The sequence below is a fragment of the Dreissena polymorpha genome, unplaced genomic scaffold (assembly GCF_020536995.1).
Source record: "Dreissena polymorpha isolate Duluth1 unplaced genomic scaffold, UMN_Dpol_1.0 chrUn006, whole genome shotgun sequence".
Lineage (NCBI taxonomy): Eukaryota > Metazoa > Mollusca > Bivalvia > Myida > Dreissenidae > Dreissena > Dreissena polymorpha.
The window spans coordinates 707163-733572 of NW_026273320.1; the positions used below are offsets into that span (position 1 = coordinate 707163).

The following is a 26410-nucleotide window of genomic DNA, read 5'->3' on the forward strand; positions in this document are numbered from 1 at the left end:
AGAACTTGGATTGTGCAGTGGGCTCTATTAATTCTTTGAGCAGGGTTTACAGTTTTTGCTTACGTCAAATTCTGGTGGTGGTCTGAAAAGTCAACATATTTTATGTGCGGTTTGAATCTGGTGTTCCTTGACAGCTTTTTGTTAGAATGCATTACATTGATAATGAATGCCAATGTTAAGAAGTAGTGTTTGTTATATTGATGGGAATTGAAACATTTGTTACACTTACTACACAACTTTATTTTAGTTGTACTGTATTTTACTTCAGCAACATATTTAATCAGACATCTGTTTGTTTTTTTATCACAAATTAACAATTTTATCATTAAAAAAATTCAGTTAATGTGTGGTTGATTTATCAGTTTGTATATTAAAATCTGCCTCATTTTATAATGTTCATATTAAAATGAGTAAGTTTATTATTTAGAAAGACTTGCCAAGTAGTTTTTCCCCCTCAGCCACTTTTCTTGTATTACTAGGACTACAAATTGAGGCATGAAGTAAGTTATGCTCTTGCTTGACATGAATCCTAATTCAATATCTAAGGGTGTTTACTGGAAAAGAATGCTGAAGTAACAATATTGTATGGTGTATGGGCAATGAATATGGTAGTAACAGTATTGTACTGTATATACCAGGTAATAAATGTTGTAGTAACAGTATTGTACCGTGTATACCGGGCCAAGAAAGCTGTAGTAACAATATTGTACAGTATTTACCTGGCAATTTAAGTTTTAGTAATATTATTGTACGTTATATACCCGTCATTTTATGTTATAGGTGCAATATTGCTGTGTATACCAGGCAATTAATGTTGTAGTAACAATATTATACGGTATACCGTGGCCAATTCATGTTTTAGTAACAATTTTGTATGGTTTACACTGAGCAATTAATGTTGTAGTATTAATTTTGTGTGGTATACAATGAGTAATGAATGTTGTTGTGACAATATTGTATGGTATACATCGGACAATTAATATTGTAGTAACCATTTTGTATGGTATACAGCGGGTGATTAATGTTCTAGTTACAGTTTTGAATGGTTTTGACCAGGCGATGAATGGTGTAATAACAATATTTTAAGGTTAACAACAGGCAATTAATGTTGTAGTAACAATATTGTACGGTATACACAAGACAATGAATGTTGTAGTATTAATATTGTATGGTATACACAAGGCCATGAATGTTGTAGTATTAATATTGTATGGTATACACAAGGCAATTAATGTTGTAGTATTAATATTGTATGGTATACACAAGGCAATGAATGTTGTAATATTAATATTGCATGTTATGTATCAGGCAATTAACGTTGAAGTAACAATATTGTGCGGTATACCAGGGTTTATACTGGTGAATGTTTGTGTATTGAGATTTGGATGTTATTGGCTCGGCTATTTTCGGAGAAAACCCGAGGTATTGTCAAAGCCAGCTTGTCGTCCGCCGTGATAAAACCTTTAAATTGGCTCTAAAATCAAAGTGCTTCTACCTACGACTTTGAAAGTTCATATGTAGATGCACCTTGATGAGTTCTACACGCCACACCAATTCCGGGGTCACTAGGTCAAGGTCTATGTGACCTCTTAACAAAAAAAAAAAAAAAAAAGGTCTGACAAGCTTTCATTTATTCAAAACTGCACCCGCAGCCGAGCGTTGGCACCTGTTATGCAGTGCTCTTGTTTTTATGCCCCCAAAGGAGGTCATATAGTGATTGGAGCGTCCGTCTGTCCGTCCGTCATTCTTTCACATTTTGCGTTAATAGGTTTGCTTATAACTTCTATGTTGCTTCAGATGTTACCTTCATATTTGGTATGCATGTGTATATGGACAAGGCCTTTCCATTCGCACAAAAATGTTGACCCCTGTGACCTTGACCTTGAACATAGGGTCCGCGTTTAGGTTTCGAAATCTGCCTTTAGGTTTTGAAAATCGCTCATAACTTCTATGTCCCTTGAGATAAAACCTTTATATTTGGTATGCATGTGTATATGGACAAGGCCTTTTCATACGCACATAATTTTTTACCCCTGTGACCTTGACCTTGAACATAGGGTCCGCGTTTAGGTTTCAAAATCTGCGTTTAGGTTTCGAAAAATGCTCATAACTTCTATTTACCGTAAATTTGCGGCCATAAGTCGACCTAAAAACGCTCCCAAAATTGACTCTAAAAGTCAACTCGACTTATGGATGAGGTACTAAATAAAAATAAAAATAAACATATATCTGTGCCGTTTTTTTTAAGGTAATAAATCTCTGAAGCGGAGGAATGACGACTGTTTACGGTTAGGCCAACTCGTCTTTTACTTAAATGTCCGCCGATAACAAAATACTGCATGTTTACATTGGTTTTTAATTCATTAATCTTCGTAATAAGTCCAAATAAAAACATGTAAAAATAACTTCGAAAATATTAAACATTTGTGACGTACGGTATAGTGGCGAAATTTATACATAGCAATTTGTCTATTGATACATCGTCCGTTGCCTGCTAAGAACAATAGAAAATCGACTGCTGACACTTGTACCCATTTAAAGTTAATCCGTGTAAATACAAACTGTCAACAGGTGCAGGTGTCTTTATGCCACCAATTATCGCTTCTCAGCCTTTTGACTAAGATCAAAGTGTAAAGTGTAGTGTTGGCATCCTTTTGATCATGTGCGTCACGCCTTAAATAGTTATCCGTTAATGATATGCACAAAGGTTCTGCTACAAACTACTTCTGACCAATCAAAAATAATTACTCTATCGTTGGATACGCCTTTAACCAATCGCTATTGTTCAACTTCACATGGTATATTTTTTGATTGGATGAAGGTGTGATTTCGTTGATTTTATTCACAACTGTCCCACAATTTAAGCATAATCGTTTCGTAAATAAATAGATCTTATCTGAGTGAAGATTTCATTCATTGTTTGATTATAATAATATTACGCACTCACCCTGGATTATTAAAAAGTGTAATTGGACATATTAAATACACAATTACTTTCGATTAGCTGCTTAGAATTATTAGATAAGACGTTTTTCCAGAATGCAGAAAATATTCCTTGGCTATCTCGTGATTTACGAATATGTATATAACAGTCGAATAGCGAGCGATGCGAGTGTTGGTAAATTCACGTGTTTCGTGCATAATGGCGAAAGCGTTTTTGATTATTTGAGAGCAAGTTACAATTATTTTGACCATATAATGAATTTCTGCATTCAAGATTTTAACGAATTTTCACATCAATAGCACTTACATTTGAATACAAAAATATCTGCTCATAATATAAACTCTGAAAGTTATTACGTTAAATGGGAAACTAATTTTGATTTGTGAAATATATATTAATTTGGAAATAATCAATGATATATAAATATGATTTTGAACAATAAAATATATTTTTCGTGATAAAAAATAATTGAAACGTTGAATGTTTCGTTTTAAATATATTCTTATTATTAATATCCCAAAAAAGGTCAACTGCCAGTGCAAAAGCCCTCAGAACCATGACTAAAACGTCACTTAAACATGTTTGAGATATTGAGGAAATTTACCCCCGACTTATGGCAGAGTCAAGGCAAAAAAACAAGTTTTTCTAGCCACATTATACACCTCGACTTATGGCCGAGGTAGACTTATGGCCGCGAATGTACGGTACTTTGAGATATAACCTTCATATTTGGTATGCATGGGTATATGGACAAGGCCTTTCCATACGCACAAATATTTTGACCCCTGTGACCTTGACCTTGAATGTAGGGTCCGCGTTAAGGTTTCAAAATCTGCGTTTAGGTTTCGAAAAATGCTCATAACTTCTATGTCCCTTGAGATATAACCTTCATATTTGTTATGCATGTGTAAATTGACAAGGCCTTTCCATACCCACAACATTTTTTACTCCTGTTACCTTGACCTTGAACTTAGGGTCCATGTTAAGGTTTCGAAATCTGCATTTAGGTTTCGAAAAATGCACATAACTTCTATGTCCCTTGAGATATAACCTTCATATTTGGTATGCATGTTTATATTGACAAGGCCTTTCCATACACACATAATTTTTTACCCCTGTGACCTTGACCTTGAACTTGGGGTCCGTGTTTAGGTTTCGAAATCTGCGTTAAGGTTTCGAAAAATGCTCATAACTTCTATGTCCCTTGAGATATAACCTTCATATTTGGTATGCATGTGTATATGGACAAGACCTTTCAATACACACACAAATTTTGACCCCTGTGACCTTGACCTTGAACTTAGGGTCAGCGTTTAGGTTTCGAAATCTGCGTTTAGGATTCGAAAAATGCTCATAACTTCTATCAAAGCGTTTATAGGGGGCATATGTCATCCTATGGTGACAGCTCTTGTTGTTGCTACATTCATGCATTTTAAAATTGACTACCCTAAAATGAATTTCTGTACTGAATAAAATATGGTTAGGAAAAAAAGATTTTTTTTTTCAACAAAGACTACTCACCTGCAAGAATGATAAAGGTGTTTATGTACCTGAAGCACTGTGAATGAGCTTTTTGGGGGTTCATTTTTAAGGTCATGTTTATTGTTTTCTAAGACGTCTGTGTTGTCTATACTTAGCTGGATTTAACATTTGCTGACAAGGATCAGGAAGTTCCATTGGCCTTTAGGACTAATCGGTCCGAGGTATTGTCATGCGTAGAATAATAAATAAGCTTTAATGTCTGCTACAATATAAACTTATCGAGTATAGATGTTAGTATGTATATTGCTTTGGTCGTGCTTCAGATTTATTTTGCCTCAAAGTGAGCCAAACTTTGTTGGAACAGTTTCAGCATAAATAAATTTTATAAAAAAATGGTGTTTTGTAACTATATAATCGATTTACCTTCATTTTGTTCTTGACGTTATACATTAGTTTTTGTGCATTATAAATAACTGTCCATTTCATGACACATGTTACTGAATTTATATTTTAGTACATATTTTGATATTTATTAAAAGTATTAGATTTGACTTTCATAAACTATCAAATCTACACACACAAAAATGAAATTACGCTTTGTTTTCTAACTGCCGTATATGCTGGTAGTGGCCATGTTTGTTGTAGTATAGTACCTTGTAGCAGTGTGGTTATAACTTCACACAATGATGTACCTCCTGTTTCACAACATAGCTGTTTTGTAGATATTAACAGTACACAGTAGCAATCAGAACATGGCTATTCTACTTCCTTTGTAGATAGAAACGACACACAGCCATAAGTGCTGTTAAGTTTACCCACAGCGTGCAAAAATGAGTCTTAAACCATTCATGATTTGCTGCCAGAGTGGCTACAGCCCAGCAAGAGGGTCTGCACAGTCTGGTCAGGAGCTACCTTGTCTGGTTATGAGAACACGAAACCTTGCATGATTTTATAGCAGACACCGTAGATACTGACCAAACTGTGAGAGTCAGCAGGCTTGTTTGTAGCTATGCTGGCATCATATGAAATAAGACCCATTTTTTCATGACACATGATGCAGGACATTTTATCTTCCTTAGTAGTATCATGGCACCAACAAATCATTGACATTGTCAATCTGACTTCTATTCTGTGTCCATTTGACTTATTTTAACTATCGTGTATAGCCCAAGTTACAATAACACCCAACAGAAGCATGAACTCATAGCCTTTAATCTGCATCTGATCTGCTTTTTAACAAAGACATGTGACCTTGCTATTTCAATTGAATGCTTGAAAGTTATTAGATGGAAGCCATGAATTTAGTGATACCAACTCTTGCCAAAAATGGCTTTTAATCCTTATTGTCCCCTACCGGTGAAACCGGAGGGGGACTTATGGTTTGCGCTCTGTCAGTCTGTCTGTCAGTCTGTCCGTCAGTCTGTCCGTCACACTTTTTTGGATCCTGCGATTACTTTAAAAGTTCTTCATATTTTTTCATGAAACTTAAAATATGGATAGATGGCAATATGGAGGTTATGCACGACATTTAATTTTGTTCCTACGTCAATAATAATGGTTGCTATGGCAACAAATACAAAAAAATAAAAAATAAATCTGACAATGGTGGAGTTTCACTGGTAGGGGACCATATTGCTTGGCAATCTATTGTTATACTATAATATCCTTTAATTGTCATTATGGCATGGATGGTCACCATCGTGTACCTGTATTTTTGACATCACACCTACATGTTTAATGTTTTTCAGAGCCCAAATCTATATGAGTTGCTCTGTGAAAATGGGGTTAAAGGCATGTGTGTAAAGTGTTGTCCCAGATTAGCCTGTGCAGTCTGCACAGTCTTATCATGGAGGAAACTTTACGTCTGAACTTGTTTTTTTTTGCTAAGAAGACACTTTCTGTAAACGAAAAATATCATAACAGCGGAAAGTGTCGTCCCTGATAAGCCTGTGAGGACTGCACAGGCATCAAACCTCCTTTTCACAGAGCACAGCTCATATCATTTTTAGCTAACTATTGATTTAAACAAGTCTACAAGGAAAAATTAAAGGAAAAGCTTGTGGACACTAGAGGCCACACTTATTATCCATTCTTTATGAAACTGGATTAGAACATGTTTCACAATAAAACAGACCAGTTCCTTTGGGTCTCATGTGAGCGTGATACATCCACTTGATTGATATTTCAAATGCATATTTACGTTTATACATACATTTTTTCATTTCAATCAAATACAGTTAAAAACAGGACGTATTATAGTTTCACCCTTGGCGGGTGTGCAGGCGGTGTCCACAGCAGTGTTCGCTCTCTAATTAAAATACTTTTCATCAGATCTTCACCAAACTTAGTCAGAAGTTGTATCTAGACAATATCTAAGTTGAGTTCGAATATGGGTCATGCCGGGTAAAACTAGGTCATGGGGTCACTTAGTGCATTTCAAGGGTTTAGCATGGTGTTCGCTCTCTAATTGAAGTTGTTTTAATCTAATCTTCACCAAACTTGGTCAGAAGTTGTATCTAGACAATTTCTAGGTCAAGTTTGAATATGGATCATGCCTGGTCAAAAACTAGGTCATGGGGTCACTTAGTGCATTTCAAGGATTAAGCATGGTGTCCGCTCCCTTATTGAAGTAGTTTTCATCCGATCTTCACCAAACTTGGTCAGAAGTTGTATCTAAATGATATCTAGGTCAAGTACAAATATTGGTCATGCCAGGTCAAAAACTACCGTAATTACTCAATGTACAGGTGTCCGAAAACTTAGAGTCGAAAATTAAAGTGTTTAAAATAGCGTCATTTGTATCAACGACTACCGGTAATAGCACACGCTTGTAAAATACCATGCTGTGTGGTATAAATTACAGTTATATATGTTTGCACTGCATTTTAAATAATTTTAAATGCTTAAATAATTTGACAGAAAGGTACTACAAGGTTGTACTTGGACCAACGAGTTCAAAGATTAGCATGTGATGTACCCATACTCGCTAGTATGAACCTGTAATTAACGCAATAAAAACACTAAGAATTCTTTGTTTGTTCATTTCCAAAAGTTGTTATCTTCATTGTTCGTAAAACTTGCAATAGGGTGCATCACACTTCGAACCGTTTAGTATTTTTCACAGTTATTTTACTAAGAAGGGGTAGTACCATTGCGGTAGATAATTGAACTTTTAATAGGCACTACCCCTGGTAATCGTCATAACGCTTATGCTATCGGGCGAAACCATTTTTTAATAACGGTTTACAAGGTTATTTGCCCAGTAACGCAAATGTAATGGTCTGTTGCCCTCAGGCATGCACCTGCCATGTTTAATGATGTTAATCTGATTGTTAAACCCCATGATCAAAGCGTCACTAGATATCGAAAACAGTACCGAAATTTGGTAAAATAGCGCTGTAAAATATACTGTCCGAAAACTTAGAGACATAAATTATGGACGAAAACTTGTGTGTCCGAAAATTAAGAGTCACGAAAAATAATTATTTTTGCTAAAAAAAGGGGGATGTCTGAAAACATAGAGTAATTACGGTAGGTCATGATGTAACTTAGTGCATATCCAGCATTTAGCATGGTGTCCGCTCTCTAATTGAAGTAGTTTTCATCCTATCTTCACCAAATTTGGTCAGAAGTTGTGTCTACATGATATGTAGGTCAAGTTCAAATATGGGTCATGGTAATGTTATCAAGTTGTCCAAAACCTTCAAATGGGTGTATCTCGTGACAGTATCTTGTTCTTTCTGTAATAATTATAATGCTTGAATTTCAAATTTTGAAAGCCTTGAAATAAGATTGCAATAAAAGGCTTGTATTGTTGTACTAACCTGTGTTAATAGATATTAGTTCCAATTCAGCAGTGTGTTTTTTTCACCATTTTTGGAATGGGGCCCGGTCCCTTTCGATTAGAAAAATTTGCGTAAATTTGACTAAATTAGGGAAATTAGTATTGTTCATTTTTTGCCAACAAATACTGTAAATTGAGAATAAACGTACTATTAATATTATATTTACTAAGGTTGAACTTATCGACCTGGATTTGAGATGAATTAAATTTTGAAACTTATTGAAACAAATTATTTATGTTTTAATCTTCAATTGGGAATTTTCAGGTCCCATTTGGGAAAAAAACTTATTTTTTTCCATTGAGAATGGGCCCCCCTACAGGACCCAAATTTGAACAAAAAACACACACACTGAAATTGCTGTTAGCAATATTGTTAAAATATAAGTTAGTTTTATTACTGTTATATTTTTAGCTTGACTATTATATATGAAATATATATAGTGGAGCTATCCAACTTAACCCGACGTCGGCGTTTCCATTCCGTTCCGTTAGCGTTAGCATGCAAATGTTAAAGTTTTGGTACTACCCTAATTATTTTCATTGTCCCTTGACATATTTCCTTTATATTTTGCATACAGTTTTTTCAATATGACCCCAACCTATAAACAAGAGCAGACAACTCTATCAAGCATTTTTTCATAATTATGGCCTCTTTTCCACTTAGAATATGCAGCAAATGTTAAAGTTTGCGTACTACCCCAAGTATTTTCAATGTCCCTTGGCATATTGCTTTCATATTTTGCATACTTGTTTACCATCATGACCCCCAGCTATAAACAAGAGCATACAACTGTATTAAGCATTTTGACAGAATTATTGCCCCTTTTATACTTAGAATATGCATATTATTGATAAATCTATGTTAAACTTTGCGTACTACCCCAAATATTTCCTATATCCTTTGACATATTGCTTTTATATTTTGCATACTTGTTTACCAATATGACCCCAACCTATGAACAAGAGCAGAAAACTCTATCAAGCATTTTGTCATAATTATGGCCCCTTTTCCACTTAGAATATGCAGCAAATGTTAAAATTTGCGTACTACCCCAAATATTTTCAATGTCCCTTGACATATTGCTTTCATATTTTGCATACTTGTTTACCATCATGACCCCAACCTATAAACAAGAGCATACAACTGTATAAAGCATTTTGACAGAATTATTGCCCCTTTTATACTTAGAATATGCATATTATTGATAAATCTATGTTAAACTTTGCAAACTAACCCAAATATTTCCTATATCCTTTGACATATTGCTTTTGTATTTTGCATACTTGTTTACCAACATGACCCCAACCTATAAACAAGAGCAGACCACTGTATCAAGTATTTTGACATAATTATGGCCCCTTTTACACTTAGATAATTGAACATTTTGCTTAAATTGCCATAACTTCTTTATTTATTATCACATTTTATTATTACTTTGACAAAACAACACTTACATGAATACCACAATGGATTCCACCCAAACAATACCCCATGCCCCTACCCAGAATCACTTCCCCCCATCAACCTCGCCCCCCCCCCCAATTTTTTTTTAAAACATCATCTAATGAATTTCCACACCCCACAATATACCCCCTCTCACCCCTCCCCCCCAACCACCCCCCCCCAATTTTTTTGTTAACATCATCTAATAAATTACCCCACCCACATTATAACCCCCTTTCACCCCCTACCCCCTCCCCCCCCCCCCCCCCAACTCCCCCCCTCCAAAAAAAATATATTTTTTAACATCATCTAATAAATTACCCCACCCCACATTATACCCCCTCTCATCCCCCTACTCCCCCCCTATCCCCCCTCATTTTTTTTCCTTTTTTATTTTGAAAGATTGTCTTATAAATGACCACACCCATCATTATACCCCCTCTCAACCCCCCCATAAATTATTTTTTTTTATTTTTTTATTTTTGAAAGATCATCTAATAAATTATTGAATATGAACAATTTCCCCATGATGGCTTACGTTATACTGTCAAGCACTTAAATAGTCGAGCGCGCTGTCCTCTGACAGCTCTTGTTAATGTATACCTCCTCATACACAACAGTCTTTTCTAGTTTATTATTTGTTTATTATTTGTTTATTATTTGATTCCTTTCTATTATTAACCAGGTTTTAAACAAGTTTTTTTTCAGTTAATGTGGAGTCCTTATTAATATATTACACGGTCTCAACATTTTTTTATGCCCCCCTTCGAAGAAGAGGGGGTATATTGTTTTGCTCATGTCCGTATGTCTGTATGTCCGTATGTCCGTCCACCAGATGGTTTCCGGATGATAACTCAAGAACGCTTAGGCCTAGGATCATGAAACTTCATAGGTACATTGATCATGACTTGCAGATGACCCCTATTGATTTAAAGGTCACTAGGTCAAAGGTCAAGGTCACGGTGACCCGAAATAGTAAAATTGTTTCCGGATGATAACTCAAGAACGCTTTTGCCTAGGATCATGAAACTTCATAGGTACATTGATCATTACTCGCAGATGACCCCTATTGATTTTCAGGTCACTAGGTCAAAGGTCAAGGTCACGATGACACGAAATAGTAAAATGGTTTCTGGATGATAACTCAAAAACGCTTATGTCTAGGATCATGAAACGTCATAGGTACGTTGATCATGACTCGCAGATGACCCCTATTGATTTTCAGGTCACTAGGTCAAAGGTCAAGGTCACAGTGACTCAACTTAGAAAAATGGTTTCCGGATGGTAACTCAAGAACGCTTACGCCTAGGATCATGAAACTTCATAGCTACATTAATCATGACTCGCAGATGACCCCTATTGATTTTCAGGTCACTAGCTCAAAGGTCAAGGTCATGGTGGCTCAACTTAGAAAAATGGTTTCTGGATGATAACTCAAGAGCGCTTACGCCTAGGATCATGAAACTTCATAGGTACATTAATCATGACCCGCAGATGACCCCTATTGACTTTGAGGTCACTAGGTCAAAGGTCAAGGTCACGGTGACTTGACACAGTAAGATGGTTTTCGGATGATGACTCAAGAAAGCTTATGCCTAGGATCATGAAACTTCATAGGTACATTGATCATGACTCGCAGATGACCCCTATTGATTTTCAGGTTACTAGGTCAAAGGTCAAGGTCACAGTGCCAAAAAACGTATTCACACAATGGCTGCCACTACAATTGACAGACCATATGGGAGGCATGCATGTTTTACAAACAGCCCTTGTTTAATATTATTTTTTCCTACTGCTTTTATAGTCTGTGGTTGAATTCATTAAAATTAATTTGATGTATGTTGTGCTTCATTCCATCTTTAATTAACGTTGTATTATTTATATTTCAGGCCAAATATGGGGACGAAAACAGAGGTATAGCTCTTCTTCAAATTCATAACAATAAAAAACTTAAAACAGCAAAATACAATACATCTCTTTATTTTTTTTATAATTTTATACTTTATTATTACATATTTTGAAAATTATCTAATATATGCTTTATGATAAAATAATATAATAAAAATCCCGCTGGAAATAACTTGAACTTTGTTTAATAACTGAAAGAAAGATATAATTATGTACAAATAAATGAGACCCGGGAGCATTGAAAGTCTATTGGCAAGATACAAGGAAGATTCTGCTGAAGTAAATGTTCAAGGAGCAGTTGATTGAATGAAAATTTAAAAAGCTATCCAACTGTTTTTTATATAGAATGGCTACAAATAAATAAAACAAAAAGTGATGAAATATTGCAGAACATCCTATATCACTCGAAAGTCAGAAATATGTATCAAGGGAGCTTGGTATTTTGCGAGCAAATAAATGCCCGTATGTAAATTTTATTGGCTAGACATGTATTTATGCTCTTGTATTAATAACATTATCAGCACATCATAATTATTTACGTTCTCATTCAGAAGCAAAGGTAAGGGTTATATCTTTGAAATCATTGAAACGGATAGGGAGATAAACTGACATTTTGCATTAAAAAGTATTGTTATTATTTTAATTTTCCATGGGCAATTTTAAGCAATCATTTAAGAAAAATGTATACTTTTGAGGAGAAAAAAACCCACTGGTCTCCTCTTTTTTCCATGATATTTAACATTTCACAATGTTTGACTTGCAGATATTGATCGGACTCGTTCCAGTATGGACCAGGTATTGTTTTTACATTCTTTCTTTTTCTTGTTTCCCCTACACATTATTTATGTAGTGTAGGATTATTTAATTCCCTTGATGTTTTTGAGACGTAATATGTTATAAGGTTATGCTGACAGGTTGTCTATTATATTAGTTGATTGCTTTTGTCATTGTTTGACTTTCTCACATGTTTATTATGAGTAGAACTGACTCAAATGCTTGTCTTAAATGAACAAAAACTGTTCTGAATTTATTATTGAGAATGAAATGCCATTTAAATTATATATAATTACGTTGCTAATCATTGCATTTGAATAAATCTTAAGACCTTTCAAAATGTTGTGTGTTTGAATTGAAAGGTAAAACGTTTCCAGGCTGCAAGTAAACGTTCTATTAGTTCAACACTTTCAATTCAATGTTTATAATTATTTTCAGATTCGAAATGGTTTTCCTGAGAAAAAAGAAGGTAGGAACATTTTTTTTGCTCAGTGTCTCCATAGAACATTTTTATATTTGTTCACTTGGTGTTTATTAATATCACAAGTAACAAAACTTACCAGTACTAATATAATAAAAATAAAATTATGTCTATTTCAAATATTTTTTTTAATTCTTATATTTAGTGGTTTATTATCAATAAAAGAATAATTTGCATTAAGTCCAACAAAACATATCTATGATTAATAGTATATTGAGTGTATTAATAAACAAATCACAGTTTTTCATTTTTTCCTAACTAATTTATTAGTTTAGTTGTGATAATGTTTAGATTCCTCTTTTGAAGATTAGTGTGTGAAAAACAATTATTTCAGACTGTTATATTATTGTGTCATTTTTGGATTTTTCTGCTATTGTTACTTAAAAGATCAATCAAAAGGTTTGTGTAATGTATGTAACACATTCAAAAGAATGTTAGTGACATTTGAGACAGTTTTAATATTATTAGCCGCGAACACATGCTTAAAATGAATGTCTATTTTTAATGCCCATGGCAAACACTTCAGAGAGCTGGCCTGTTTAATGCCTTCCCTTTTCACTAGTTTGATTACGGGAGAGCATTATCAGCTTATTGGTATTTGCAATATATAGAAGCACAAGATTAGTAGGAGCAAATATGTCAGAACATGCTAATGTTTGAACACAAAATATTTACAAAACATTGGAAATCCTAGGTGAAAGTCTACCTACTGAATGTAGAAGGTTGTACTGTCAGTGTTAAAACATTAGTTGAAGCTCTGGTGATCGATATTTTGAAAAAGGATTTTGTATTGCTCTATTTGTATTGAATTTAAAAGGAGTGTAATTTAAAGCAAAAATATGGTTCTTTATGAAAACACAGGTATGTGCTTTAAATTCGTGTGTGGTATTAATGTTTAAATGTTTGACTTATTGTTTATTAATGTGTGACTGTTAAACTACAAGTAAATATAAAAAGATATATTTAAACTTTTAAAAAGGGTCAATAAAACACATGATTATTATATGGTCATTCATTATTGGCTTTTGAAATCAGATATAATTATTATGATCAAAAGAAAAAAATATTTCTTCCAAAATTCTTTAATTTTCAATGGCTGTTGAATTATTAGTAATTATATATTCATTACAGCAATTAACAGATATAAAAAAAAATTATTATGTAATTCATATTAATAGTTTATGTAAATCTTTATGTGAAATTAATATAGAGTAAAGTGGGAAATAAAAAAAGTAATTGGTGCTTCTTTTAAATACTCAAATTAATCATCATTTGCTTGATTTTTTTTATTGATACCAACAATTTCGAAAATTCTATGTAGACAACAAATCAGACATAGAACAAGCTTTGGAAGAGCACCATCTGAAACGAGAAATGCGTAGCCATGGTAATATATATAGTTGCATCTGGTCCCAACATAACCAAGGTCCCTTATTATTTTTCACAAAATGCATGCTTGTTCAATACACATTATAATTGTAAGTTTAAATATTATTAATTACCAACGGGATCAAAACTTAGATCATGAACAATTACTGGTAATTTGTTATTGTATTTGTTAATTTTTATGCTGTGACATATCATATGTTAATTTTTTTAATTTTTTGTTCTGAAAGCTTGAAAATATATGAATATACTTTTCAAATGTCTTGAGCAGTTCAAAAGAAAATATAACTTCAGTTTCCAGAGGTATAATTCTTATTAATATGAAACATGGTAAATTTCAATAAAAACCAATAGAAACAAATAAATTATTCCTATTTTGGGAACAGTCATGTCTTTCCTTTAAAATGCATATACAGAATCTGTCCATTTACAATACTATTTCTTATGTTGCTGTTTTTTCAAACTTAAAAGAACTTGCACGTATGTTACACTCGGGTTGGCTATTTGCATGCATATTTGTATAACCATTGTTAACCATGTTCAAAAGTTCAGAGGTGGTATGAATGCTAATTACTGCATGCATTTTATAGCATTTTTATATTATATAGACCCAATTGAATTGCCTTTGAGATCATTTATGTTAGATGTTAATTTGTTTCATTGTGATTTAAAATGCCCAAAACATTGTCAATTTTATTTTTTGCTTTAAAATGACCCGAAGGACATGAAAAATAAGAATGTGAACATTAGGTTGGATTTGAAAATTTCAAATCTACCATTAGTTTTATGATCATTATCTTTGTTCCTGAGATTGAAAAGTGTTTTTGGTCAATGTATAAATACACATGTATTGAAAAATAATTTTAATTTATGCAGGAATGTTTTCAACTGAATATTAAAACCTGTATTGAATGGTATGGTGGTTTCTGAAGCCTTTGACAAACATTGACAAGGTTTTTCATGTTGATGTGCAAAGTCATGTATAAATCTGACAGTCCTGACTGCTGCTTCTCAATACCAAATCAATTAATTTCACCCTGAGATGCTAATAAAAAGAACTATATAATGGACATATAAAAAGAAAACATCAACATATATTCAGACACTGACCTAATTGCAAATTAATTGGAAAAAAGAAAACAAGTTATTGAAAAGACATGTTCATAACACACAATACTAGAAATTATAGCTACTTAACCATTTGGAGGTTTATGTAGGAAGAAAACATGATTATGTAATAATATTTTTTTATCAGCTATATTTATCAGGTTTTAAAGAATATTTGTTTATTTATCATTGTTTATGTGGTATGGATAGCACATTACATGCATAATATGAGGACTTAATGATAACTTCAATTAATTGTGACTAACATTTTCCATAGGCTTTGGAAGGGCAGCTACCATGCCTGTTAAAACTTCATATTCAGATAGTTTTGGACAACGAAACCATGGTACGCCACGTTAACTATTATTGTCAGCTGCATCTACACAGAGACTTGTTGTTGGTCCTTTGTTTTTGTGTCTTTATATCTTTCCCTTTAGGTACTTTTAGCTCTTCTTTTGTGCATATCCAGACATAAGAGCAGTAGCAATCAGTTTTTATTGTGTTTTTCATTTTGATTGTTTGCTTTTTGAAGTCACTAAAATACAACATACAGTGAAGTTAAATGACCCAATCTAAGGGTCCAGTGTAAAACTGATGTATCAACTCTAAAATTTCAACTTCAATTTCTCTTTCTTTAAAAGTTGAAATGACTAAGTAATTCAGTTTTTCCTTTGGAAATTTTAAATTTTCTTTTTCTTTTCTCATTTTCAATGTCATTTAGTATACAGTCATAAATATAATATATTTTGTACTTTTTCATACCTGGTTAATTCATGTATTTCTTTGCATTCACAAGAAGAAAATTCTGCAATGGTGGAATGTAACCTTTGTGAATAATTAGTAGCCTTTCTTTGCATGCATGAACAGTAGATAGAAGGAGCACAGGAAAAAGACAGTGTGTTCTAAAGTAATTTTAGTTAGTTTCTACAGAGATATATTATAATAAACAGGACAATTAATCCCTATATAACATCATGATGATTTATTGGTAGAATTCTTATGTTGAATGTTAACAGTTTTGTATAAGAATTGTTTGCCATTTTTGTTTAGAAAAAAATGTATAAGCCTTAGTAGTCTATTTTTAGTTAAGACAAAAATTAATATAAAAAATAACTTCTCTGAAAACAGAAAAGAAAAATAAATATAAAAGATACATAAGCGAAAAATAAGCGAAAAATAAGCGAAATGTATTATGGAATTATTACTATTTATTACTAATTCTGGCAGCTCAAAAGCAGTTTTGGGTCAATGGTTTCCTTGGGTATCCAAAAAATAAACACAGTGTCTGCAGCTCAGTCTAAAGCAACCAGTCTCTGCTACTTGCTTCAGATATGCTTAGGCAACAGGAGCGTGAGATAGAGGATCTCCGTCGTAATCTAGATCAGCTTGAAAGCGAACGACGCTTCAGCACAAATCGTGACACTGCGCGCTCTGACCCTCAGAATGATAAAATGGGTATGTGGTTTTTCGCTAACTGTCATGCACAGAGTGCGTAGCAGCTTAGTTGACATACTGCATGCTAATTTTTCTCTCTTTTTTTTAAATGCTCGATGCCTTTTTTTGTTTAAAATAACAAATTAGAATTACTATTCTTGAACTTTAATATATCTTTAATGACATTTTTTTTGTCAATTAATACTAGATATTAATCTTTAACTTTGTATCATAATTTTCAAAAGGTGTAATAGACTAAAAATATTATACTTTTTAGTTGTTTTATGATTATAACTGGATTGTGGAATCAGTAAATTCTATTTCTTGCAGCTGCTTTATTAACACTTTTTTTCTATTGTCTCTGTTTTCAGAACAATCGAAAAAACTTAATGGTAGGTCTTCTTGTTTTTCTTACTACATATAAGTGAGAAAATGCAAGGGAACCATCATTTCATGTCATGCTCAATGAATCATTTCAAACTAGGATACAGCTGTCTGTTTTTTTTTCTTAAGTATGTCACCATCTACTAGTCATGGCAATACCTAAGTATTTATAAATAAATGCTAATACTGTCACTGTTTTATCATTTTACCATAAAGATTTATGCTGTTCTTATCAATGATGTTTGATTGATACATTCATAATTATATAAATGCATTAATTTATCTAACACAATCATCAGATGATTGGTTTTGAAATAACTATATGGATTTCTGAGTGCATTAATTAGTATACTTTTCTGTGTTTCATTCATTTTTTGTGGGAAGAGCTAAAAAGCTGCATATCATATCACAGATACCATTATTATGATTACAAAATATATGCCATATTTATCATGATCATGTTTATTTATAAAGCATAATGTAAAATAAAGACCATATTTAATTATGAAGCAATAACACAAACCACGTGTTATACTAGAATCAAATAGTTACCGTACCTTAGCTTTGTATAATTACTGCTTTTTAATTAGAAAATAATCTTAAAAGGAAGCAATATTTTTGCTAGGGTCATTATTGACTTTAAAAGTGTCCTTTTTTTGCTAGCGTAATTCACATTTTCAACAGCTTTGTGAACAAAAAAGAAAAAGAACACCACATTTCTCCCAGCAAACCAATTGTCTTTGTAGCATTATTTTGCGACTTTATTATGTCAGACAAGTTGCCTTTTATTATTTGCAACCACGAAATTATGCATATTTACAGACCTATTACAGATTTTTTCTCTGTAATTGTGAAATGATCTATTCATAACTTTGCTACCAGACTTTGTACTTAAGATCAGTTGTTAACTTACAATTAAGGTTATTATTATTCTCCAAGCAAATTTAGCATTACCAAAATGTTTTTTACCAAACAACCATGAACAGTTATAATATATTTCTTGTTTTGATCTTAGCTTGTAGGAATTCAGAGCTCAAATGCTTCAAGCATTAAAATTGTCAGTCCTTTCAGTTGAGATGTTAATACTTTTTGTGGGCCCACTTGGGGAAAGCTTTATATAGCTGTCACAATTGTTGGGTCTCTGAGCCTCTGAGCTTGTCGGGATTGTAACTTTGTCATTCAACTGCAATTTTAGAACACTTACCACAAATGACCACCATTCTAGGACAACTTGTTGTGTGTAACAATTGTCTTCCTACCTCAAAGATGAAGGTCACACTTATAGATCAAAGGTTAAAGAATGCTATACAACAGCTTGTTCTGTACGCAACTTTGTCATTCAGCATGCAACTTTAAAATCACCTACCACAAATGACCAACATTAGGAGACAGCATGTCACCTAGGAAACCCATTACCTTACCTCAAAGGTCAAGGTCACACAAGGAGGTCAAAAGTTAAATTTGGGAAAAAAAACAGCTTGTCTGAATTGTAACTTTGTTATACCAAATGCAATTTTAAAAGAACTTACCACATAATTGACCGCCAAGAGAAGACAGCGTTTCACATGTAGCCATGTTACTCCTGTTTTCTACCTTAAAGGTCAAGGTCACTCTTAGAGGTAAAATGTCAAAATTTGTATACTGCAACTTATCATTAATCATGGAATTAAAGAAATTGATCACACATGTCCGAAACAAGATAATGTAGTGTCACATGGAACATGTGTATCCCTACCTGAAAGTTCAACTTCAAACATAATTAAAAAATGTCAGAAGTTTTACTTCAACATTCATCATGCTACTTGCATATTTTTATCGCACATTATCATCATAAGGCAAACTTGATGGGCAAAGCTGCTAGGTATCACTTTCATTATGGTGGGACATGGTGCTAAACTATCTGATAACTTACATTTATGAATGAGTTGGCATAGTTTTTCCAATCAGGATCCAAAATATTTGGTTTATCAAAACTGTATATTAATCCAGTAAAACATTTTAGATGAAGAACTGTAATGTACTGGCGCATGTAGTTAGCTGACAGCAGAGTGTGTGTTCTTGACTGCTATAGCAGATTACTGTAAACATATAGAAATTAGTCTGTATGAAATTTCGTGGTTTAATAAAAAACTACTTATTCGTTGACACGTAATTTCGTGGATTTCACATTTTTGGGAAAGACTGACCTTCATAATAATTAAACTTTTATTAAAACAACAAGAGTAATAACGAAGCATAATCTGCTAATCTGTGTTGACAGCAAGACTTGAGGTTAATGTGCACTGAAGCATGAAAGTGTTGCCGATAATTGTCGATAAGAGCGATAAGAGAGACATAGCGGCACACTTGTGGGTCCCCGCTCGCTTATTGCCATCAATGTTGTTTTAACAATATTTGCAATTCTCAGCGCAATTGATCCCCTAGTAGTAAAATTAGAGTAAAAAGGTCCGCAAAATACACGTGTGAAAACCATTATGTCTCTTTTAACTTTAATTTGCACCAATTGACATGTGATAAATCTGCAAACTGTTAATTTGAAGACGTCACGTAAAAGAGAACAATCGTTGATGTACGGTTTAAATACCGTGCCTAATTAAAAAAGTATTATTACCCAAACACTTATCAAGAAAACAACATATAGTATTAACTAGCATAGCTCAATCAAATCTCTTTCAGAATGGTTGGAAACGGGAACAGTTCAGACACGTCCTACAACTATAGCACGATTGCCTGATATGACATTCAGAAATGACCGATTTCGAATTACAAATGTATAAATAATCGTTGGTACTTGAATTCGTGGTTCAGCGGACCAACGAAATCCACGAAAATTCGTACCACACGAAATTTAATGGTTTAACAGTATTTTTATAGAATTGTTACTCGTGCATAATAGTGCTGATGGCTCAGAATAGTTTCATTATTATACCATTTCTGTCTTTATAGTTATCTATTTGACAAACATCATATTGTCATTGCATTAGGCAGGCACTTAATTGTTACTGGCATTACTGTTGTTGTTGTTGTTGTGGTTTCTCCACCCCTAAATTCCAGTGTCACAATTTTATAATATTCACTACTTGAATTTCAGTGCTACCATTTTTTTACGTACTTAAATTACTAAATTACTAACAACAATCAGTTCTTTCACAATTTGTGTTGAATAACTTACATACAAGCTGTTATTTGAAACCTTTTCTATGTCGTCAGGATTCATGAGGCATTCAGGTTTTTCAATTATGTGAGTTTAAGAAGCAAATAACAGTAAGTTTTATATTTTGTTTTAGAAAAGTAATTAAAATATATAATTATGTTCTAGAAAATATGTTCTGATATACTTTGCTTTTAACAATATGACCAAGAGTATGCATTTTTTGCCTTTGTTGATGCATTAGCCAATGTGTTATTTTTTCAGATTGTGTTAAGTTGTATACAGACGATGAACATTAATATGACAAAACAATACATAGCTATTAATATGACAAAACAATACATTGCTATCAATACATTTATTGTTTACCTTGGATGCAACCTAAATGTTCAGTGTATAATTTTGCTATCAAAATAAAAAAATTATACTGCCCATCAATTATCTTGATTGAATATGTATGTGTTATACATATTTTAATATGTGTATTTTTTATAACATTATTCTACATATATTTATAGAAATGTTGGAAAACCAGTCCCTTCAGCTGCGGAAAATGCAAGATGAAATTAACAGGGTGAGTATATTTTATTATTTTAAATCACAGTATAATATAACTATGTACACTGCAGTTTTTTAAGTAGCAAAGTGCCTAAAGAAAATCTTTTTATGCATTAACACATTCATATCATTGACTATAATTACCAATACTTTCACACAATATGGATTTACTTAACAGATCAAAGTTCAATGTATTGCAATTAGTGTTCACTTATAACATAATAATAGGATATTATTTACTTGTTTGATTAGTAAAACTACATTTTGCTGATATTATGCAAACACATTTATTTCCAACATAAGCATTCTAAATTTTTGTAACATCACCATCAAGTTTCTGATTATTTTTCCTTATTATTTACTTCAGCCCATACTATTTACTTTAGACCCAAAAGAATCAAAAATAGCTTATAGAGTACAAATTCTCATATTTTTCATGCACAAGTTAATACAGTAGACTCTCTGTAAACCGGACGGTCTGGGGAGCGGCCTGATTGTCCGGTTTTCAGAGAGTTCTGGTTTACCAAGAGTAGGCATATTGCCGAAATATACATTGTATGCATTGTGTACAAAATCATATAAGAATAAAACAAACCATATACATTTACATGTACCATGTGAGTACTGTACTCATGTAATGTTTATGTTTAAAGTATTCTTCCAAAAATGTGTTTTTATTTGATTAAAAGCAAGAAACATTCCATACCGACTTGGCAATGAATGAATTTGCAGACATATGGATGGATATTTAACGGTCATATTTCTCACAGTTTTCTCTGACAAACAAACAAACAACTATTTAAGCGATTAAAACATGGCTATAAGATCTGTTAAACTACCCGAGAAGACCACATGAAAGTAATCGTCGCAATGGCATGCATTAATTTTGTAATTAAATTGTTTATCATAAACTTAATAAAACGATCGCGTCAATCACTTTTTGGTGTTACTGCACGTCTATAATAGACATTGAAGATGATTCACAGTTTGTTTAACATTATTTAATCGGACTTCATTAGCGCGGTAACAACTTGACTTGACCTTTATGGTATGTTTAATCCGATTATCGATAATTGCACCAGCGGAATGTGTGACACCACAAGCGCCGTGCTGACTAGGTATTGAAATTAACACGCCTTGGGCGTCTTGAGAATTTGGACCGTCCGGTGTACTCAATCTATTTTACGTTGAAAATGACGAAATTCAAGGAGATATCTGTTCGGTTTCCGGTTTTCAGAGAGTTCGGTTTATTCAACATTTTTTAACAAAGAAAAAGAAGGGGAAAATATGGGACTGACCCGACTGTTCGGAATCGGGAGAGTCTCGGTATTCGGAGAGCCCGGTTTAGGCAGAGTCTACTGTATTACATACACAATGTTTAGACATATATCAGAATAATCTTTACCATCTTAATTCAATTTTGTCTATAATTCCATTAAAATTGTTTGTTTTGTTCTTCATTGTATGTATGTTTCTTGAATATCATTTGGTGTATGTTTTGTTTTCATAGAGGGATAACCCAGTAAGTCTTTCCTCACATGTTTTCTGTCTTCTCATTATATTCTTTGTACCTTCATGATCATATTTGCATTTTATATGTAATCATCATATAAATGGAGTAAAAGTATGTATGACACATTATACTACTCCTAAGTCATATAAAGTTGCTTTTTGCTGTCATAATATTTTAATGTCTTTTGACTAGACTGAAAAAAAATTGTTTGGACTTAAGTGATCATCAAAAACTAAGTTTACATGTACTTAACCAAGTGATCATCCCCCACTTACTAACAAGGCTTTTTCTAACATATCACTCATGTTTGGATGTGTTTCATGAATAAAAATTAAAATCAGATTCTGATGGGCTATTTTATACAGCAATGTTTTCAGTTGGATAATTTGGTTATAATAACCTACAAAAATAGTTTATTAACAATGCAAAAACAAAATTAAATAATAATATATACACTGAAGCTGATTTTTATAAAAACAATTTTTTACCCTTCGGATTTGATCAGCATCTTGCAAAAATGGGTCTTATGCCTTATGCGGCTAGCGTAGCTCCAGACTAGCCTGTTTTTTTTTTGCATTTGCGCAGTATGCGTAGTATGGTCAGGAGCAACTCAGTCTGTTATCAAAGCACACAATGTTTTGTGGTCTTATAAGGGTCTCTCCTGACGAGACTGCCCAAATATGCCAGCTGGTAAGGACCTATGCTGGCTGCATATGGCATGATACCCATTTTTGCATGAAGGGGGTCATTTCCTTTTGTATGGTTAAAGTGTGAATGTTCCCATTTATCTATATTTTATAGACCTACATCATTGTGTTGTATCTTATTTGTATGATCTTACATAATATTCTGCAGTTAACAACTCAAAATGAAATTAATAAACCAGCATCTAAAGGCATGTAATTGAGTGGGTCTCTGGGTAAGCCAGGCTTAATGCATATGTATATAAAGGTATTACCCCAGAGGATAAGCCTGTGCAGTTTGCACAGGTTATCAGGGACAACATTTTCCACATGAAGATTGTTAGGAATAGACCTCCTTTAAATGGAAAATTTCATAAAAAGCAGAAAGAAGTGTCTTGCAGACAGCACAGGCTAATCTGGAACGATACTTTTAGCACATGCAGTAAGCCTTTATTTTCCCAGAGTGCCTCTTAAAATCTGTAGACAATGTGCAGAAAAATTGAAATTACTTAAGATAACCTTGAAACCCAATCGCTTTAGCTGCGTGAGGCACCCCAACATTTAATGAGACCTGCTGGTCTGCCATCGCGACCTCTCGTTGACACTGACCTCCAGGTAACCATGGCAGCCAATAACATGGCCTCATGGCTTGCACATTGGTGACAGGAACATTGGCAATGTAGAGTTTACTTTTGTGTACTGTTAATGCCATGACAACAACACTAGAATTGTGGCGGTGGTTTTGCATGCATTGCAATAAAAGAAAGGATGATTTGCCTAATTTTCCTTACCAAGATTTTGGTGATATCCTTCACAAGAAAAAATGATTTACTGATATTCCATTCACTTGTCTTTGATTTAACAGAAGGAATATCCTTAGGAAGGCCAATAGGTTAAGGAAGCACAATTGCATAATGTTGGATGGAATTTTCAAAATGCAATGCCAAAAGAACAATAGGCAAGACATTTTTTGCAGGTTAATACATTTTTGTCAATATTTGTTAAATTAAGGCTATTTTTAGCATACTTTCAGATCTGTGAAATTTTCTGTCGTGCGCACATTTGTATGCTTATTCCTAATCCTATAAGAATGCCATTGGGTTATTTTTATAGCTTACCATGATCACCATTTTCTACTTCTAATTCACTGTTTAGCTGAAGCAAATCACCAGCTTTTATGCACCAAGAGGTCCAATACTGGAAAGAAAAAGATCTGCTAAAGCCATCAATTTCAATAATGATGTGACTGTTCATAAAGAAGTTGATATCAAAGCAAAACAATCTACTGATGCACTAGGCAATCAAAGTGATCTGAAACTGCAGGTTAAAACAAATGTTGTCATCACCTGTTATTAATTTTTGTCACTATTATAAATAACTCGAGTAGAAATCAAGTAAAGTTTTACATGGCATCACATGCACTTTCAATTTTTATGTTCTCACTTCAAAGTATGTTTGTTCAAGTTAAATGTTTTATTATCATAATATGGATTAACTTGTAATAATTGGTATATAACACCAAATATCCCATCAATCATATTAAATATTCAGAAGTTCAAATCCAGCGTTCTATATAATAAATAACATCCAATTTTCAATCAATCATATCAAATAATCTATATGTCCATCTCATCCAATCACTTTCATCCAAAAATCACTTCAATTTCTGCATCATGTTTACACAAACTGTGAAGTTGATATTGATTGATACATAGGAATGGGTTTTAAATGCACATGCATGTTGTTTTGCGTTTTGCAACTTAGCATTAATAATTGCACAGGTGACAGAGAGAATCATTGTAAGAAAGTATGGATGCTTCAGGGATAGGAAGGACTTACAACTATTCTGGAAGCAACACATCATTGTATTATAGACCCAAAGTTTTTCAGGGCATTTGTAAAAGTAAAACCAGGAATGAGTTAAAAAAATAAAAGAAAAGAATTTGTAACTTTATTGACCTTGGGAAGTACAAATACAATATCAATTTTGCCTCATATAGCATGCAACAGTTTCAACATGCATGACCTAACTCTTATCATATGTAACACATTGACACATGCTTTCCATTTCCAGCTGAAGGCCCAGGACGACATGAGCTTCACTGACCGCCCCAGTGACCGTCCTCGCTACGATGTCAACCCGCGTGCACAGTCCGGTAAGAAAGAGATCGTCACATTGTACAACAGTGTTGTAAAATTATTTTTATTTCCTGCTGTTAGTCAGAATTTGTTTATAGATTGTGTGTAACAGGTATTTCTAAATTTTTAAATAATACCCTCCCCTTCATGTTTCCTTTTTTTTCTGACCAAATTATCCTGACATTCACTTTTTAGTTTATCTGTTCATAATCTTCCTCTTCTAAGTATATGTATAATTTATTATATTTTAATATTTCTTCCCTGTTTGTATTTTACCAAAAAAATCCCTTAAGTAGCTTTGCTGTATTTATTAAGCCTTTTTCAATTTTTCCTTATGATATTTTCTACCTTTCACTTATTTCATTTTCCTCCTTCTTTTAACCTTTTTTCTTTCCTTTACTTGTTCTTGACTGAACACTTCTCCCATGTTTTTCTTTCCTTTACTTGTTTTTGACTGAGCACTTCTCCCCTGTTTTTATTTCCTTTACTTATTCTTGACTGAGCACTTTCCTCTGTTTTTCTTTAATTTACTTATTCTTGATTGAGCACTTCTCTTTCGATTTTCTTAGTGTCCCAAGAGCCACTTTGTGTTTTCACAGCCAAGCCTAGCTTAGTTGACAATCCAAGCTTTGTTGGATACCTCTTTACCATAGGTTTGTCTTTATCCTTTTTTTATCTTCTTGCTGTTGCTTTTCTTCACTCTTTGCTCATCTAAGCTATTACACAAGTCATTTTCCTTTGCTTGCTTAAATTCTGAATGTTTTTTTTTATATATTCTAGCATCAATCAAGCTCTTGATGCCATTCATTCTCTAGGTTGACTTTCTTAAGAAAGCCTTATTTTCATTTCTCCTTAACAGTTCTATGAAGGGCCCAGCTGTAGATTTCTCTCAATGAAACTGTCACACTATTGTGTATGAGAAAAATGTTTGATTTGCCTATTGAAGCTTTTTTTTAAAAATGTCCTTATGCACATGGAAAAAAGGCATATACTTACATACTGGGGTTTATGTGCTTAACAGGTAGCAAATAAACTTTAGCATGTCATCAGAATACCAAAGTAGGTATTTTATTTAACTAACAAATGAATATTGAAATGAACTTCTTTAGACTTGTGCTAAATGAACTCACAGTAACAGAACTCTTTCTTCGCTATTTGTATTTACGGTAATTAAATAA

General features: G+C 33.2%; 1 protein-coding gene across 42 annotated transcripts in view; it reads left to right on the top strand.

The window, feature by feature from the left end:
• LOC127863352 (uncharacterized) overlaps positions 1-26410 on the top strand; it is a 95360-nt gene that overhangs the window by 47258 nt on the left and 21692 nt on the right. For 18 of the 42 annotated variants that reach the window (XM_052402780.1, XM_052402807.1, XM_052402779.1 and 15 more), the window contains 9 exons: positions 4582-4647; positions 11604-11628; positions 12386-12417; positions 12835-12865; positions 15648-15716; positions 16700-16825; positions 20858-20913; positions 25168-25249; positions 25802-25885. In XM_052402780.1, the coding sequence (XP_052258740.1) occupies positions 4582-4647; positions 11604-11628; positions 12386-12417; positions 12835-12865; positions 15648-15716; positions 16700-16825; positions 20858-20913; positions 25168-25249; positions 25802-25885 (571 nt within the window). The remainder of the gene's footprint in view (positions 1-4581; positions 4648-11603; positions 11629-12385; positions 12418-12834; positions 12866-15647; positions 15717-16699; positions 16826-20857; positions 20914-25167; positions 25250-25801; positions 25886-26410) is intronic. The other 24 variants (XM_052402787.1, XM_052402804.1, XM_052402797.1 and 21 more) reach the window with 7 other exon arrangements.